At 40.1% G+C, this 19,196-nt stretch overlaps 1 protein-coding gene across 2 annotated transcripts in view; it reads right to left on the bottom strand.

The window, feature by feature from the left end:
* The window catches only part of ANKFN1 (ankyrin repeat and fibronectin type III domain containing 1), a 390,308-nt gene that overhangs the window by 32,892 nt on the left and 338,220 nt on the right, over positions 1–19,196 (bottom strand). For both annotated transcript variants that reach the window (XM_028836325.2, XM_077971016.1), the window contains 2 exons: positions 14,296–14,511; positions 2,930–3,096 (listed from right to left, as the gene is read on the bottom strand). In XM_028836325.2, coding sequence (XP_028692158.2) covers positions 2,930–3,096; positions 14,296–14,511 — 383 coding nt within the window. The remainder of the gene's footprint in view (positions 1–2,929; positions 3,097–14,295; positions 14,512–19,196) is intronic.

A 19,196-nucleotide genomic window follows, 5' to 3' on the forward strand; every position in this document is an offset into this window, starting at 1 on the left:
GATCTCTTGCTAATTTCAGCTTAGTGCACCTATGAAACCACATATACCTCAGAACAGCAGGCCTAATTTGTATGAATCAGTTTTCGAGATTGGGGTTCTCAAATATTTTGTAATAATTTCCTGACTGTCCTCATTTTTCTTTCTCTGCAGACCCCCTGTAAATTCTAAGATCCTACATTTTACCACAGGGGCATCTGCTGGCTAATTCTGCAGTTTAGTAACCACAGGACTCTGGTCCAACTCAGGCAACAAACCACTTGGCACATTTCAACCCTGGCCTGTTGTAATCATGGAGGATATTTTGGTTTTTCTCCCCTTCCAAAAGTTTGAGGAGAATCACAAACAGGAACACCAGACAATTCCAATAAAAGTAACCAAGGGATGCATATCACTGCTTCTATCCTCCTTACGAACCAGTCATCTGTGTCTTTATTCTGCATACTCTATAATCCTTCCTAATGAACTTTTCCAAATGTCACACAGAAGGGAAGGGAAAAGAATGGCAGTGGGAGGAAAGCACATCTGGTTTGCCCCCAAAGACTGCTCTTCAAAAGGAGCTTGAAAAGATCAAGGTAAATGCCTCTTGGGTAACATTGTTTCCACAGGTCTTTCAGCACAAGTCTCTAAACACATTCAGTTGGCCCAGTTTCTCCTTGGAACTCTGCAGGGAGCAGCAGTAGGCTCTCAGGAGCAGGCTAGAGAGGAAAGGAAAGCCCTCCTTTCAGGGGATGGAAAGAGAGGAGGTGCTGACATAGGTTCCCACCCTAGTGAAAACTCTCCGAGGCTTTCCCCAAAGGGCTGTACCAGCCTGGGCTCCAATCTGTGGGTCAGAACACCAAATTGATTGTGGCATGAGCTTTTCATCAAAAACCACTCTCTTTTAACTAACTACCCTCTTAGAAAAGTTTCTGTTTTCAAGATATCTGTTTCATTTCAAGTCTCACACTGGACAAGACTATGGAAAATTTACCCTTTGTCCCAGTAAGAAAAAAAAAAAACCCTCAAAATTAAATCCTACTTCAATCTGGGCATACTGTTGGCTTCACAAATAATTGAAATCTTTGAGAACCTGCTTGGGAACTATTTTTTTTTTCTCCCATCACTGATACGGAACAAAATGAGAGTTTTGTGACTAGCATATGCACTCATAAAACCTAAAGGACAACAAGGCTAAAATAGGGTTTGTAATCAAGGTAGAAAATAAATTACCGGTAGGACTATCGTGAAACACCTACCACTAATCAGTTTCTGCTAGAAGGATGAAGGAGATGGAACTGACAGAGAAAAGGTTACTGGAATCTTTTGTACAAATGAAAACTGGATCCTTGGCAAGGGAAAATTCACTGGTATAACCACTAGGAGATGGAGTCTAAGCCTTTAAGACACAAATCTAGAAAATGGATGAGTGTAATTATTACTAAGTCAACCCACAAATGAACCATGTAACCTTTTGGGAAGGACTGAGGCGATAACGAATGTTGATTGTGGCAGTGACCACCAGATGGCAGACTTAAAATCCAGGTGTAGTTGGTAAGTGAAAGGAGAGAATATAGTAGTGAGTTCCCTCCTCCTCCTCCTCCTCCTCCTTCTCCTCCTCCTCCTCCTCCTCCTCATTTCCTCCATTGTCATCAAGCAATACTTAAGAAACCTAGTGAGACATTAGAGTTGATAAAGTCTTGCCACTTTAGGGATCACATTTTAAACGACCAAATTAGAGTCTCCTTTGGCTAAGCAAATCCATGAGTGTAACTGGAATCTAGTTTATACTCTTTGGGAGTATCTAGTTTATGCCCTTTGAGGTCTGAAGAATTCTGGATAATTTCTTTTTTTTTTTTTTCTTGTCTATTCCTTCCTTTCCTTTTTTTCTTTTCTTCTCTTTCTTTTTTTATGTTGAGCACAATTCAGTTCATTATAGCAGACTTTCAGAGGCCTGCTATGAGGGTTGTAAAGTTGAGCCAGATTACCAAGATTGGGCAACTTTCCCAAAGCTAACAGGGTAATTCACCAAATGCCAAACTGTACAGCAAGTTTCCAGAAGCTCAGGCCTTGTTACTTCTTTTCTTCCATAGAGAATTATAAGGGTTGTAGAAAACATACAAGGTCCTCAGGCCAGACGGTTAGAGTTAGGGAGAATGAGGGTGAGGAGATATTTTAAGATAGGGGGAATCATTGGCTCTATAAAACCCATTCCTATAGGCCATATATAAAAACAGAAAACAAAAAGAACATGACTGTTTTAGATTACACAGAAAATATCCTGTAAATAGCAATGTTGAAAGAAAAGGTCAGCTGTTCAGTAACCAATTGAACATCAATGGTTGTACCATGAGTAATGCAGAGAGGAATGTGAAAGGACAGTGTCCTCTTTAATGGGCTCATGCCTTCCACCAACCATCAGGCAAACTCTCGTAATTCTAGCATTAAAACTAAACTCTGGCCGGGCACGGTGGCTCACGCCTGTAATCCCAGCACACTGGGAGGCTGAGGTGAGTGGATCACCTGAGGTCGGGAGTTCGAGACCAGCCTGACCAACATGGTGAAACCCCGTCTTTAACTAAAAATACAAAATTAGCTGGGCGTGGTGGCACACACCTGTAATCCCAGCTACTTGGGAAGCTGAGGCAGGAGAATCATTTGAATCGGGGAGGCAGAGGTTGCAGTGAGCTGAGATTGCGCCATTGTACTCCAGCGTGGGTAAAAAGAGTGAAATTCCATCTCAAAAAACAAGAACAACAAAACAAAACACAACAAAACAAACAAACAAAAAAACCCAAAACTAAGCTCTGCCCTGCTCCAGTGTGGCACCTGAGGACACCTCACCGTAAAAACTGCACTGGGAAGTAACACTTCAGTTTCCTTCTGGAACATCAAGTTGGTCATTTGAGCCACTGTTTCATCACAAGGAAAATCTTAACTCCTGATCACTTACCTAGAAATGTTATTGTTTTCACGGATCTTTACGTGGCAGAGAATGTTGGGCAACTTTTGGGTAACGAGAACTTTGATTTGATCCACAGAGCTACAGAGCTTTAGGTAACCCAGATATAATCCAGGAGAGAGACGCTGATGACTCCTTTTGTGATAGGAGAGAATATCCTGTAGAGTAAAAAAAAAAAGAAAAAAGAAAACAAGAAAACACCTTGAAGGGCAATCTCAAAACCTTTTCCTTTCTAAGGCAGGCTGGTCATGGATGAAAGGAGCTGTCACTAAGTAATTAGGTGAGAAACCTCAGGTATACCATGAATGCTGGGGAAGTGGTGGCACAGCTACTGTTACCTTCAGGGGAATTCTCCTCTTGGCCAGTAATCAGTTTTTAATATATTCTATATGCTTATTTGCCTAAGATTTCTGTGCCAGCGTAGATGTGTGAGTTGTGTTTGGGAATAGGTGGTGGTGGAGGCAGCTAATAAAGAAAAATAGAGTTGATAATTTCTGTCCTTGAAGATTTTAATGTTTAGCTGTGAGAAACAGATATTTGCAAGTGTAAAAGCTGACAGAACAGTTACGGAAGCTTTGTAATTTCTGGATTGTTAAAATGGAAAAGTTGTTTAAGTAAAACGATTTAAAACAGAATCCAAATTTTACAGTAAGTAGGCTCCTTATCTTGAAAATTAAAAAGGTACTGCCAAGAGGTTTATTGAATTTTATGTTAACATTTAAGTTGTAGCTATAATTATGCACTAATTCTGAGAATGAAGAAAGAGTGAATCAAGCACTGGTTCTTTTTTGGCTTAATTTTTAAAACTAAATTGTATGGGCCGGGCGCGGTGGCTCAAGCCTGTAATCCCAGCACTTTGGGAGGCCGAGGCGGGCGGATCACAAGGTCAGGAGCTCGAGACCACAGTGAAACCCCGTCTCTACTAAAAATACAAAAAATTAGCCGGGCGCGGTGGCGGGCGCCTGTAGTCCCAGCTACTCAGGAGGCTGAGGCAGGAGAATGGCGTGAACCCAGGAGGTGGAGCTTGCAGTGAGCCGAGATCGCGCCACTGCACTCCAGCCCGGGCAACAGCGTGAGACTCCGTCTCAAAAAAAAAAAAAAAAAAAAAAAAAAAAAAAAACTAAATTGTATGATAGCTAAAATGCTACTACTTATATTTGACTTTTAAAATGTAATGATGAAGAAGATAATGTTTATAAAAGTATTTGAAGTCTTCACATTTTTTTTCCTGGCATCTTTTACAAAATGTTGATATTCAAGTCACACTCTTATGAAATCCTTGTTCGTGTTATGTTTTGCAATCCTTAACTGGTCTACCACTTCTAGATTCTCAGTTGTCAGTGACTTTGCATGTGATTTGATTAGGTCTCTACATCATCAGCTTCACTGAATTATGTATCTTTTACAAGATTTTAAATTTTTCCCTGTAATGGATTTTCATTGAATTTGCATTCTATTGTCACATCATAATATTCCAAAAGCAGCAGAGACTGAACAAAGCTGTTGATTCAATAGTAAGTGTCAACCAAGTTAAGTACAGGGATGTTTAAATGGAATCTTATTTTTTATGTGGTCAGTTCTCCAGTGAACTATTTGGGTTGTGACTTTTGATTCTCTCTACAATTGCAGGGACTCAGATAATGAATAATTACAAGATTCAGATACCATCCCCCCATATCAGTAGGTACAACTTTTTACATTTAGGCAGTGGGGGTTGTGACACAAAGTTAGGAGTGGTGAATCAGGTAACTTAATATGGTTTGGATTTGTGTCCCCACCCAAATCTCAGGTTGAATTGGAGGAGAGGCCTGGTGGGAGGTAATCGGATCATGGGGGTGGGTTTCCCTCTTGCTGTTCTCATGATAGTGAGTTCTCACAAGATCTGATGATTTAAAAGTGTGTGGCACTTTCTGCCTCACTCTCTTTCTCCTACTCTGCCATGGTAAGACGTGCTTGCTTTCCCTTCACCTTCTGCCATGATTGTAAGTTTCCTGAAGCCTCTCAGGCATGCTTCCTGTTAAGCCTGCAGAGCTGTGATTCAATGAAACCTCTTCATAAATTATCCAGTCTCAAGTAGTTCTTTATAGCAATGTGAAAATGGACTCATACACTTATTATAGGAGAAAGTTTCCTGTAGGTTAGAGCATATCCTGGTTTTCAAAAAAACAAGGGTTAAATAACTAAGAGAGTAAAGTTCAAGTGCCTTACCACAAAAAAAATGATAAGTAAGTGAGGTGATGGATATGTTAATTAGCTTGCTTCAGTCATTCTACATTGTATACATATATCAAAACATCAGTTTGTACCCCACAAATATATTAAAATATAATTCATTAATTAAAAATAATACCAATGAAAATAAATATTTTTTTGAAAGGGTAAGGTAAAGGGAATCAACTCTACCATTAAATTCAGGGAAGGTGAGAAAACAAACATTGAAATGTCTATAGAATTCTATATGGAATGGAAAAGTATGGGATCTTCCTTGACCATCATACTCTGAAGGAGTGATCTTTCCTCTGTTGAATTAGCCATCTGCAACATCTAACAGATGTTATTATGTATTGTTTCCTCTGTCTCATCCTTTATCAAACACATATTGAGTCCCTATAATGTGTCAGGCACCATGTGAGACATTGGGGTTTCAGGTGAATATGATGTCATCCCTACTTTTGAGGAGGTCAAAAAGGACAAGTTAACAGATGATCACAATATATTGAAATCAGTTTTATAATAGAGGCAATGTTGGCATACAGCAGAAGGAGTACTTATATTTTTCTTCTTTTGTGTTATTTTCTTGAAGTGGACTGTGAAATTAATGGTAAGGCTATGTTTTTCGTTGCTTTCAGTCCTTAGTACCCAGTACTTTTCTGTACTATGAAATTATGGTAAGGCTATGTTTCTCATTGCTTTGTGTCCTCAGTATGCAGTGCTTTTCTGTATAAAATAGGTATACAACATGTGGAAAATTAGGCCAGATACCTTAAACAGACCATAAGGGAATAGTAGAAGAGGGATAGAATAAGAATGGTCACAACTGGGAGAAACATCTAATGAGCATGCACAGAAAAGCAAAATCTAAACAATTTTTTAAAAGATCACTTGGCCAAAAAAAAAAAAAAAAAAAAAAAAAAAAGGCTAGAAAAAAATTTGATCTCATGATCAAGAAGGAATTCTTATTAGTACCAGGACGGATAAAGCTGAACTTTTTAATGTCTTCTATCCTGTCTCTTCAGCCTAGATCACAAGTAAGTAGTTGACTACAAAAAATTCAGCCAAGGTGGAATTTGGGAAATGAACAGTAATCAAAGGGAGAGAAATGGTTAATGAGGAAAGGAAAAACGGAAGTATTCAAATCCACTGAATTTGATGATATGCACCCTAGGGATACTTGCTAAACAAGCAGATGTGGCTACTGACTCACAGGTCATTATTTTTGAGAAGTCATGGAGAACTAGAGAAGTCCCTAAAGACCAGAAAAGGACAAATATGGCTGTCTTTGAAACAGGAAGGGGAGAAACATAGAATGACCCTAGTAATTAAAGACCGCCAACTTATTGATCTTTAGGAGAAATGAGAAAGAACCATCAAACAATCAATTTGCAGTCATCCAGGAAATCTGGAGACACTAAAGAGGAGTCAGCATGGTTCTGTGAAGAGCAAACCATACAGATTACCTTAATTTATTATAGCAATAGAACAGGATTCCAAGACCAGGGAGAAGTCTCCAGTGTAATCTGTTACACTGGATAACATGGGAAAAATAGAATCTGGACCATGTTGCTTTTACCAAGCTGAATATCTGGGTGGGAGATTTGTACATAATGGAGATGGTGAATAAATAGTAGACATATTATTGAGTGATGGTCCAGTAGGGATTGGTCCTGAGGACCCGTCTGTTCAGCTTATTTACTGACATTCTGGACAAAGAAATCAAGAATGTGTGCATCAAATTTGTGGGTCCCAAATTTGGTATGGTTTTGCCTTTCTGGAAAATAGTAATACAGTTCTAAATGACCCTATGCATTGGAAAAATAAGCCTATGATAATTAGGGTTGAAACTTAATAAGAAAATGTGCTTGTAAAGACCTACACCCAAGATTACAAATATAGGATAGGTAAGAGTATCAGAGAAAAACATGTGGGGGTCAGAACTGACCACAAATAGAATATGAGTTAGAAGTACACTGTGGTTATATAAAAACCAACAGCATTCTGGGATAAAGTAATTCACTCTTTCATTCAATTTTTTAAAAGACTATCATTGAGCATCTACTCCGTGTTTTCTTGCCTTTATGTTGTCATTTTTCCTTCTTTAAAATGTTTTGGAGCCTGAAAAATGTGTGGGAATGGAAAGAAGCTATCTCATCCACATAATCTATGATACGTTAGAAAGGCCATCTGTTTTTTTTTTTGAGATGGAGTCTCACTCTGTCGCCTAGGCTGGAGTGCAGTGGCTTGATCTTCTGCCTCCTGGGTTCAAGCGATTCTCCTGCCTCAGCTTCCCAAGTAGCTGGGATTATAGGCATGCGCCACCATGCCCACCTAATTTTGGTAGTTTTGGTAAAGACGGGGTTTCACCATGTTGCCCAGGCTGGTCTTGAACTCCTGACCTCAGGTGATCTACCTGCCTCGGCCTCCCAAAATGCTGGGATTATAGGTGTGAGCCACTGCACCCAGCCTAAAAAGGCCTTCTAACACCAAATTGAATGCCTGTGGTTCTACATATTACCTGATTTGACCTCTAATCTGCTTTTATAATCTCCATTTCCACTATAGCCCTTTTGTGTTCCTTATCTCTAGTCAAAATGGATTGTTTTTTCTTTCCCCATACATGCCCTAATCTCTCTGTTCCGATTGTTTGTTGTTTCACAAATTCACTCATTCTACCAACTTTTACTGAGCACTTACTATGTATCAGTCATTGTGGCTAGGATATTGATGATACTGAGATGAATAAAACACGATCCTTCCCTTCATGGAACTCACATTTCAGTGTGAGAGAATCATGTAAGCAAGTTTTTCTCACCCAGCATCATAGAGGCCATAAGAAGACTGTGGAAGGTCCATTGTGGGCCTATGGGAGGGTGAAATCCATTCTTCCAGTTTCTACTTCATTTCTTTATCGTGGTTTCAATTTAATTTAATTCTATCTATTTAATTTCTTCCTTCTTCTCTCCTTCCGTTTGTTCTTTCTCTCTCTCTCTTTTTTTTCCATCTGGTTAACTTAACTACCCTCATGGCTCAGCCAAATGCCACCTCTTCTGCAATGCCTTCCCTGATATTTTCAGGCAGAATTAATAGCTGCTTTGTCTGTGTTCCCCATAGTACACCGTTTGTACTGCGATCAGGCTCTAGTTTAATTCTGTCTTGTATTACCTTGATTTGTTTACAAAACTGTCTGTCTTCCTTTGAGACTAGGGACCTTGACTTATTCATTTGTTTTTTTCTGTAGCACCTAGAAGAGTGCCTGGCACCTAGTTGACACTGAAAAAAATATTCATTAAATGTGAAGTGAGAAGACCAGAGGAGGTGGGGTCTGGGGCCGGTCTTTCAGGAGAAAATATGCTGTCCTTACACAGTGACTAGGAAGGGTATATCCACCTTCTCGTCATTGATCATAGATCCTGAGCTTGTTAGAGTAATAATAGGTAGTTGCTTTTTCAATAACTACAGTACTTTTATTTTGTTGGATGGAGTATGAAAGCTCAACCATCTGCGATGGTAGAGGTGACAAAATGATGGCTAGTGGTCTTTGTAGGACCAAGATTATATGGACTGCAAATAATTTAATTTTCTGAATTATTTTCCAAATTATAAAAATAAAAAGACTTTACCAAAATTTTTGACTTTCAACTTATCTTCAAAACACTGAAAAATTTCAAGTCTGGGACCACTTTCTTCCATTGTAATTAGCTGAGGCTGAATCGGAGCTGCTCTCTTTAAAGACAGAGCTGCTCTACTTTCTGTCTTTAAAGGGGACAAGATTAATGCAGTCTTAACTTACACTTGTTTCTTTTTATGTTAATTGAGCTATAATTCATATGCCATAAAATTCACCCTGTTCAAGTGTATAATTCAGTGGTTTTAGCATATTCACATGGTTGTGCAACTATCACCAGTGTCTAATGCCAGACCATTTTCATCATTTTAGAAAGAAACCACACATTCATTAGCTGTCATTCCCCTATCTCTCCCCCTGCTGTTCCTGAAACCACTAATCTACTTTCTGTCTGTATGGTTTTGCCTATTCTGGGCATAGCATATAAGTGGAATCATACAACATTTAGCATTTTGTGTCTGGCTTCTTTCACTCGGCATTACATTTTCAAGGTTCATCCATGTCATAGCATGGATCATATGTTATTCATTTTAATGGCTGAATAGTATTCCATTATATGGATATACCACATTTTGTTTGCCCATTCGTCTGTTGTTTGGCATCTAGTTTACTTCTACTGTTTGGCTATTGTGAATAATGCTTCTATGAATATTGGTGAACAAGTTTTTACATGAACCCAATTGTTTCCTAAGTCCAGCCCATTGCCTCATTTCCAGCAATCTTTCTGATTCCTGTAGGTTTTGATCCTTGTGTTTCGAGCTGCTTAGGGGTAGAAAGAGTAGGAATGTGCTGGAAAAAAAGCAGAAAAAGGAAGAAGAGGTCCTGGGCACCTAGGGTGTAAGAAGAAGAGACTGAATACCTAGAGGTGACAAGGAATGCCTAAGGAGAAGAAAAGGAAAACAGGGATGAGAAGGAACAGAAGACACATTTCACCACAGCTTCCCTACAATCACAAAGGATGCAGAGAAAAGGAGGGGGAAGGGGTGTATAGCAGCCCTATATGGGATGGGAAGGCCATCAGTCTAGGAGTCAGAAGTTGTGGGTTTGGTCCCTCTTTTGGCTGATAGGACCTTGACAAGGTACTTCCTTGAAATTCATGGCTTCTTATGCAAACTGGATACAAAATGACTCACTCATCCTCATTGGGTTTGCAGGAGGATCAAATGATATCATAGAAGTGACAAATGTTAGAAAGCTGAATATATAGTACACATGTGAGAGATTAAGCTTCAGGAAAAAGCTTGCATGTGAGGCTTCCAAGGACTAAAGTGATCCCTGAAGAGAATGGTCGGAGAAACTTAGCATCTGAGAGGGGCCTTTCTGTTGGAAATACTCTCATTGCCGATTAGTTTGCTCATAGGGGCTCTTGTCCACAATAACTCTTTTCCTTCCCAGGCAAGGGTGAGGAGGATTTTTTTGCTCTTTCACAGATAAATGAGAGAGGCCCAGATTTTGTTAAAGCCCTTATCTGTTTTGAAAACCCCATCGTGGATCATTAGTTTTATACAGCTTTTCCTTAGTTGTGATGGAAAGGTAGAAAACGTGATAAAATGCCCGATGAGATGATTAGGCCATTACCAGAGGTCTCCGTGGACTGGGTGTGTCTTGAGGGCAGCCTAGCATTGTTTGAAATTTTCTGAGACATGAATGGTGATTATTATTAATAAAAAGTCAAGAAACAACAGATGCTGGCAAGGCTGGAGGGAAATAGGAAAGCTTTTACAGTGTTGGTGGAAATGTAAATTAGTTCAATAATGTGGCAGATGGTGTGGCGATTCCTCAAAGACCTAGAATCAGAAATACTATTTGACCCAGCAATCCCATTACTGGGCATATACCCAAAAGAATATAAATCATTTTATTATAAAGACACATGCACACATATGTTCACTGCAGCACTATTTACCATTACAAAGACATGGAATCAAGTCAAATGTCCATCAATGATAGACTGGATAAAGAAATGTGGTGCATATACACCATGGAATACTATGCAGCCATAAAAAGGAACGAGATCATGTCCTTTGCAGGGACATGGATGGAGCTGGAAGCCATTATCCTCAGCAAACTAATGCAGGAACAGAAAACCAAATACTATGTGTTTTCACTTATAAGTGGGAGCTGAAAAATGAGAACACATGGGCACAGGGAGGGGAACAACCCACACTGGGGCCTGTTGGTAGGGGCAAGGAGAGGGAGAGCATCACAGCATCAGGAAAAATAGCTAATGTATGCTGGGCTTAATATCTACGTGATGGATTGATAGGTGCAGCAGATCACCATGGCACACCTATGCAACAAACTAGCACATCCTGCACTTGTACCTGGGAACTTAAAATGAAATTAAAACAAAAATGAAAAAAAAATTTCTGAGACATAATAAAAATCACTAATATTTATTGAGCACTACTTTGTGCTACTCTTTTAATCATTTATGTACTAACTCACTTATCTTCATTAGAACCCTATGAAGTAGGTTTTTTGCAGAGGAGGAACTGTGAGGGATGAGAAGTTAAATAATGCCCTGGACACATAACCAGAAAGGGTGGAGTCGGTATCACACCCAGTCATCCTGATTTCAAAGCGGTGCACAGAATGTGATGTGATGTAGCAGAAAGAAGCCCAGGCTTCCAATGAGAAGGCCTGGTGGTCACCACTCCACTACCCCTGAGAAAAGAGAGTGGTCTGTGGCCTGTTATTGTGGGAATTGCCAGCCTGCTTTGGGTACCACCAAGACCCATCTCTCCCTTTATGTTGAATTGGTGGGGCCAACTCCTGACATAATTAAATCTTAAGTCTAGGAGGGATTGGATACCAGTCCTCTTGGTTTTATTTCCCATTTCCTCTCTAGTGTGAGACTTGTATGGGAAGGAGGGGAGAGAGAAGAAGTAGGGGGAGGAGACGGGAGAGTGGGGGTGGGTGGGAATGACATCAGGTGGGAATGTGCCAGTCAGCGGGGGTAAATTTTCCACTTGGATCTATGTGGAAACCCGATCCTGCCTCTATTTTTGGTTTCCTTCTCTAACAACCTTTCACCAGATTGGAATTTTTCTGCACCTGTAACACATTTTTAATGTAATAAGTCTAGGAGAAACCAGGTATTATATCATGCTGAGGCCTGTGCTGTGTTTCTAGGAGCAAAGGTAGCCCAGACCCTAGTTTATCCCTATAGGGGATTAGTGTATTAGTCACCCTGTAAAAGCTCAATTTATTATGATTTTTTAAATGTTTCTTTTAGCACTTGCTTATAAAAGGTGAAGAGGGGAGCCTCAAATGTGTCTGTGTTCCCTGCCCCCACCTGCTTCACACAAGCCCATACTCTCTGTCAATTCCCTATGAACCCAAATTCCACAAAATTAAATCCAGAGGTATTGGCTTTGACCAATTAGCTTACCTTTGCTTCACTGGCCTTTGTCCTGGTTTGGGCCAGTGTGAGGAATGAAAAAATGAGATTATTGTACTTGCCACCCCTTGGCGGGGAATGAAAGTAACTTAGAAACTAAGTTAGCTGTTTAGGGTGACCACAAATGGCTCCTGGGACGGAAGCTCAGATTTGGGTTGTTTCTGTGCAACTGGGTCCTTCCTTCTCCCTTACTCCAGGTTGGCTATCTGTGGATATACCACTGCTTGTATGGGGCTCAGTGTAGATGTTTCTGCCAATTTTTCTACCTAACCGAAGTGTCCTATGCAATTCATTCCTATCACTGGGTTAAAAAAAAAAAACAACAACAAAAACCAAGAAACAAAAACAAGGAAAGAAAGAAAAAAAGAAACAGTTTGAAGCCTACGTTCACAAAAGAATGTGTGAGGCCGAGAGAGCATGCTGGACTCAGGAGCATACATGGGTTGGTGTCCCAATTCCACCATCCAGGCCAAGGGCTGCATGTAAGCTACCTGGATTTTGAATTTTGGTGGATATTCAGTATTCAAGTAAGTCTTTTATCCTTTATTTCATCTCCTGTCCCCCACTCACTAAAATCCTGACTTCTACCTTAGAATGTGATATAATGTAGCAGAAAGAAGCCTGCTTCCAATCCGAAGATAGGAACTGAAGCCTCAGCTCTGCCATTTTCTAGCTGTGTGCCAAAGGACAAAATCAAGTTTTGTGGAGACGCAAGGGGATATAGTTTCCGGTGTCTTTTTTAAGGAAAACGACACAAAGTCATGAATGCAAAATTGCTATGGTCTTTGAGAGGACCTGGAAAGGGCTTGTACAAGTGAAGGCTGAAGGACATCAAAGCTTCATTAGCTTCACTAAATTGCCTCTGTGTGTAGCCCTATGTCATTCAACCTCTTTGAGCTCTAGTTCTTTTCTTTTTTTTTTCTTTTCTTTTCTTTTCTTTTCTTTTTTTTCTGTCTCTCTCTCAACCTCCCTCCCTCCCTCTTTCTATTCTTTTTTCTTTTTTAGATGGAGTCTCACTCTGTCACCCAGGCTGGAGTGCAGTAGTGTGATCTTGGCTCACTGCAACCTCCGCCTCCCAGGTTCAAGCAATTCTGCCTCGGCCTCCTGAGTAGCTGGGATTACAGGCAGCTGCCATCACAACTAATTACTGTATTTCTAGTAGAGATGGGGTTTCACCATGTTGGCCAGGCTAGTCTTGAACCCCTGACCTCAGGTGACCTGCCTGCCTTGGTCTCCCAAAGTGCTAGGATTATAGGTGTGAGCCACTGGGCCTGGCCTCTAGTTATTTCATTCCTAAAATGGACTTAATCATGCCTCTCTGTCCCAAGAGAGTATTGTAAGGAATATGCAGGAGTAAATATGTGTGAGGGTGTTTTTGTACATACACATGCATGTACACACACACACAAATACACATGCACACATATATATACAATTTAGAAATGTATTATTATTACAGTTCGTTCAGATATTGGTTTATTGTTTTGATTACACTATCTAGAGTTTCCCTATCCCCTACTCAATTATTTGTCTCAATGGTTCTTTACTTTTTTTCTTTTCTTTTCTTTTCTTTTTTGAGATGGAGTCTTACTCCGTTGCCCAGGCTAGAGGGCAGTGGCATGATCTTGGCTCACTGCAACCCACCCCCCAGGTTCACGTGATTCTCCTGCCTTAGCCTCCCAAGTAGCTGAGATTATAAGCATGCACCAACATACCCAGCTTTTTTTTTTTTGTATTTTTAGTAGAGATGGGGTTTCACCATGTTGGCCAGGCTGGTCTTGAACTACTGACCTCAGGTGATCCACCCACCTCGGTCCCAAAGTGTTGGGATTACAGGCATGAGCCACTGCGCCTGGCCTCAATGTTTCTTATTGGCTCATTGGCCAGGGTATGAAAATGCTTTATTGGGTGCCCACTATTTGTATTGCCGAATGAATTCCAGATCTAGAGAGTGATAAATAAAAAATAAGCTGCATTTGCAACAACATGTCTCTGGACCCTCTCCACTCCATCATTGCATATGTAAATGGCTCTTGCTATATTTCACTAGACCTTCAATAATTGTGTTTGGAACCTTAAATATACCAGGGAAGTAAGAAAAAAACTACGTACCTGGATGGTTATCAGTAAAATGTCTAATGCTGTTGGCTCCTCAGGTGTTGATAGAGACTTTCTCTGGCTTTGCAGCTTTGAGATCTGCATCCATTTGCCATTAAAAAATGAATAAAGCATCTCCACCTCCCTGATGGTAACTATGAGTATGTTTCCATGTCGATCTTTAATGGGTTCATAGTAAACTCTTCCCAAGTTGTGTGTCCCAAGTAAATTCTGGAAACAAATGGATTACTGGTAGCATAGAGGGTATTATGCTAATAAAGCAGCACAACAGCAACAGAAGACACTGTGAATAATTATCTGATTGCTGAGAAGCTGTTTGCTCTCTCTCTCTTTTTTTTTTTGCACTTAAACATAGAATATATGGCATCATAGAAATGTACTTCACAGAAACTCAAAGAAAATGTCTTTACAAAGACATTGGTAAAGATTGCAGAGCCTGCAAAGATTACAGCAAGACGCACAAAAGTTACGTTTTTTTTAAAAAAAGCAAATTCAGTATCTGTAAATATTTCTTACCCACATAGACGCAACAGTACATAAACCTCAGTTACCAGCGCTTGAAGAGAATCCCAGATGTTTTAAAGAAAAATGTCTGATATTTAAAGTATGCTTCTGTGGAGTTCTCAAGAGATCTGCAGTAAGCTGGTATGAGGTGGGGTTGTTTAAAATGAAGAAGTGAATTGACAATGTAGCACATTGTACAGGTCCCCAAATGACTGCACATTCCCTTCAAGATACTTTCATTGGGAAATTGGCCTGGTTTGACTTATCTGTATTTCAGGGGCTTCTCTTTATTTAAAAACCTGTTAAAATTGCTTATAAACTGGGTCACCTGAGGCAGACAATACTTTTAGGAAGGTAGGAAGGGAAAGATGCCACACACTCAATGTGGAGGGGCTCAGGTTATTCCTAAAATAAACAGGAGTTTTACAAATATGCAGGCTTTGAAGATTTCTAACGTAGAACACTGGATGAATAGAATAAAATCCCCTCTTGCTTTAAATATCTATGATTTCTAAACATTATAAATCATCTTAGAGCTCCTAGCTGTTACTTTTGTGAGCTCACATAAGTGGTGGTGAGATGCCCTGTTAGCATGAATACAGAAATAGAACTGGGATTTGTAAAACTGACGAGGACAACCTAAAAATGAATGAGCCCGGAAGTCAATATCTACATCTATGAAAGCCCCACAATTTTCCCTCACAGGTAGGGACTGCGTCTGAAACCTTATCTTCTTCCTCACAAAGACCAGACATAGGGCAAGTAAGGAATTTCATAAGTAATTTTTGACATAAAAATTCATTTAGCAAGATGATGATTTTTTTGCAATGGCCTAATCACTGAGTCATATTTTTTCTTTCCAACATTTGACTTCTAAATCATAGAGAAGTGGATGAGGCTTTGAGTCCAGCCCTGTGGGGTACTAATAAGTAGAGTGATGTTGGTAAACTGGCTAGCCAAAAAGGAAAAAAAGAAAGAAAAGAAAAGAAAAGAAAAGAAAGGCCTGATTTGTAGCATATGCCAGTTTCAGTGGTATAAATACTCTTGCTGTAGTGGGATTTCAAACTACCCAGAGTTTGACAACATGCTTTCAAAATCCCTGAATATTTAACAGTTGGCTCTCTTGGGCCAGTACAAGTTGGTTCCAGCCTACCATTGCGATTAAGACTTTACTTATATTTGGTATTGAATTTCAGGGTTGGCTACCATTTATTAACTGTTGGACTTCTGAAAAATTATTTACCCTCTCTGGTCCTGAGTATCATCATCTAAAAGTAAGAGTCTTTACAGCTCAGACAGCTGTTATGCTAATCCTTATCTCAGTGAGTGTTTGAGGGATTAAATCAAGCAACTCATGAAAAAGTAGTTTGCAAACTCTCAAGCTTGATACAATGTAGGGTGGGGGCTTTCTTTACTGCTCTAATTGGAATCCCACCCAGGCTTACATCTACTCCTTTCCAAGACCCATCCCAGATTTCAACTCCTCTGGGAAGACTTTTCCAACTCTGTAAGGTAGACTTTACCATCCCTCTTTTGTCCCTTACTGTTTCCTGTACAAAATTCCATCTTAGCATGTCTCTGGCTTTACTGCATGTATTGGCATATGAGTTCACGTTATGAATTCATAGTTGTTTCATCTCCGTGTATCTGTGTCCCTTGCACAGTGCCTGCAACATGGAAAGAACTCAGTCACTTTTTGTTGACTTAATTGACATTTTGTATTATCATTAAGAGGCTGGAAAATGTGATTCACTTTGGACCAAAGCTGATGGGTAGACATTGATTATGGTGGTCTTTTCACTTAAACAAAGTTATTATCAGTGGTTCACTATCAGCTGTAGATAGGTTTTCTAAGGGGTTGAATAAGAAAGCACTAGAAGTCTTCTTGAAATTTTTTATTAACATCAAATTAGGTTAGATAGCTAGCTTTGGGGAGAGCCCAATTTAAAAGTAGAATATTGGCTGGGCGCGGTGGCTCAAGCCTGTAATCCCAGCACTTTGGGAGGCCGAGACGGGTGGATCACGAGGTCAGGAGATCGAGACCATCCTGGCTAACACAGTGAAACCCCGTCTCTACTAAAAAATACAAAAAAACTAGCCAGGCGAGGTGGCGGGCGCCTGTAGTCCCAGCTACTCAGGAGGCTGAGGCAGGAGAATGGCATAAACCCAGGAGGCAGAGCTTGCAATGAGCTGAGATCTGGCCACTGCACTCCAGCCTGGGCGACAGAGGACAGAGCAAGACTCCGTCTCAAAAAAAAAAAAAAAAAAAAAAAAGTAGAATATTACTGTGAAAATAAATTGCAACCATCTTCCATGAGGGAGAATTCAGGGTTCTTTAGGGCCTAGAGGAAAAATAGACCATGTTAATACAGGTCATAATCAAAGTTAGGTGATCTGGGGCTCCTGATGATCCTACAAGAGCCACCTGATGGCTAACAGGAATGCATCTAGGTTATAACCAGGACAAATCACAGGGCTGTCAATAAGCCCTAGGCAGAGGCACAATATTTAGAGGCCTTTATTCAGTTTGGGGTGGCACGGACATGGGAAGGTGAAGGAAGCCCAGAGTTGGGATAAGGAGGCCTGAAAAAGAAGAGCAAAATTTTGGGAAAATCTTTTTTCCCCCTTAACAAATGTAAAGAACACAGTATTCATACATTGGTACTTACCTCTTACTCACTAACACTCATTTCTAAAAGCTACGGAGGAGGAAAGTTTAGCACAACCTGCAGTGTCAGAGTTTTACTCTTTGGGGGATAAGTAGTTTAGACACCTTTCAATACAAGAGCAATGTACACTTCTCCCTCTTGGGGCCCTGTGTCATTTTCCTAAGAGAAGGAAGAACAATGTGGGCTCTTGGTCACTTACAGGCTTTCTCATCTTAATTTTTGTTTCCCAAATGCTAAGATACTTATCTCTCCTCCTGCCTAGGTAATTTTAATTAAGAATAGACTCCTTTTTCTTTTTTTACCATAATATGAGTAATTTTTTCTCTTTAAAATTTTGCAAATTACTACACAGTAAGATGATGAAGAACTGGAAAGAATGCAGGCTTTGGAGTTATATAAATCTGGATTTGAATCTAGAATCTGCTACTTCCTATCTGTGTAACCTTGGCACAAATGAGCCTTCCTAGGCCCTAGTGTTGTGATCTGTTAAAAGAATACCAATAATAGCACTTTCTCATTAGGTTGCAGTAAAGATTAAATGAGATTAAAGTTTGTAAAGCACTCAACACAGTGCCTGGCACCTAGTCTGTTAAATAAATGCAAGTGGTCACTTCATTATTATTTACTATTATATATTAAAGGAGCTCACTAGAGAGCAGAAACCCAGAAAACAAGGTGCAGATTGCACAGTGCTTGATATGCACTGTGATAAAGGTAGGTCTCCTGACTTGGACACAGTGACTAACCCAGTGACTATGAGTGCAGATGCGGGGGAGAAAGTTCACGACTGAGGCCTTTGTGCGCTGTGATAAAATGTCTGAGCCACAACCGGAGGAGTCTAAGTCAGAGAATGCCTTGGTCAGAATCTTTTAGATTGGCTACTCTGGCCAGAGTATGGAGAGTGGATTGGAGGGTGTTAAGATTGGTAGCAGAGGGATGACTTTGGAGGCTTTTGACCTAATTGGAGTATTCAGGCAGTAGTATACAAAACTGGAAAGGAGAGGAGAGTAAAATGAGATGCCCCAGAGGAAAATCAATAGAATTTATTTTTGGTTGATGCCAATCAAACTATGTATAATGCATTTTTACTTTCCTCAGAACACTGTTATTTTACTTTATTTTTTTATTTTATTTTATTTTATTTGTGAGACAGAGTTTCGTTCTTGTTGCCCAGGCTGGAGTGCAATGGTATGATCTCAGCTCACCACAACCTCTGCCTCCTGGGTTCAAGCGATTCTCCTGCCTCAGCCTCCTGAGTAGCAGGGATTACAGGCATGCACCACCACATCCAGTTAATTTTGTATTTTTAGTAGAGATGGAGTTTCTCCGTGTTGGTCAGGCTGGTCTTGAACTCCTGACCACAGGTGATCTTCCCGCCTTGGCCTCCCAAAGTGCTGGGATTACAAGCGTGAGCCACATTGTAAAATATTTTAAATTAGTAGAGTGATCTAACTTATTAACTATGTGTCAGTCCTCAAATTTCTTTTTCTTTCCCTTCAGAAAAGTTTCTCTGTACCTTACACCTCCCTTCCACCTCTCTTACCTCCCTCCCCAACAAAAGGTGCCTTCAGTATTTCCAGACATTTTCTTTGTAGAGACTAGTAAATAGTTTGGGCAATAGGTCCTACCAAAAAAAGGTGATGAACGCAACTTTATCATTGAACTAGGCATACGGAAACTTGGAGAGAAGGGCATGCATACAGTACTCAGGCCTTGAAGGGG

Source organism: Macaca mulatta, chromosome 16 (assembly GCF_049350105.2).
Source record: "Macaca mulatta isolate MMU2019108-1 chromosome 16, T2T-MMU8v2.0, whole genome shotgun sequence".
NCBI lineage: Eukaryota > Metazoa > Chordata > Mammalia > Primates > Cercopithecidae > Macaca > Macaca mulatta.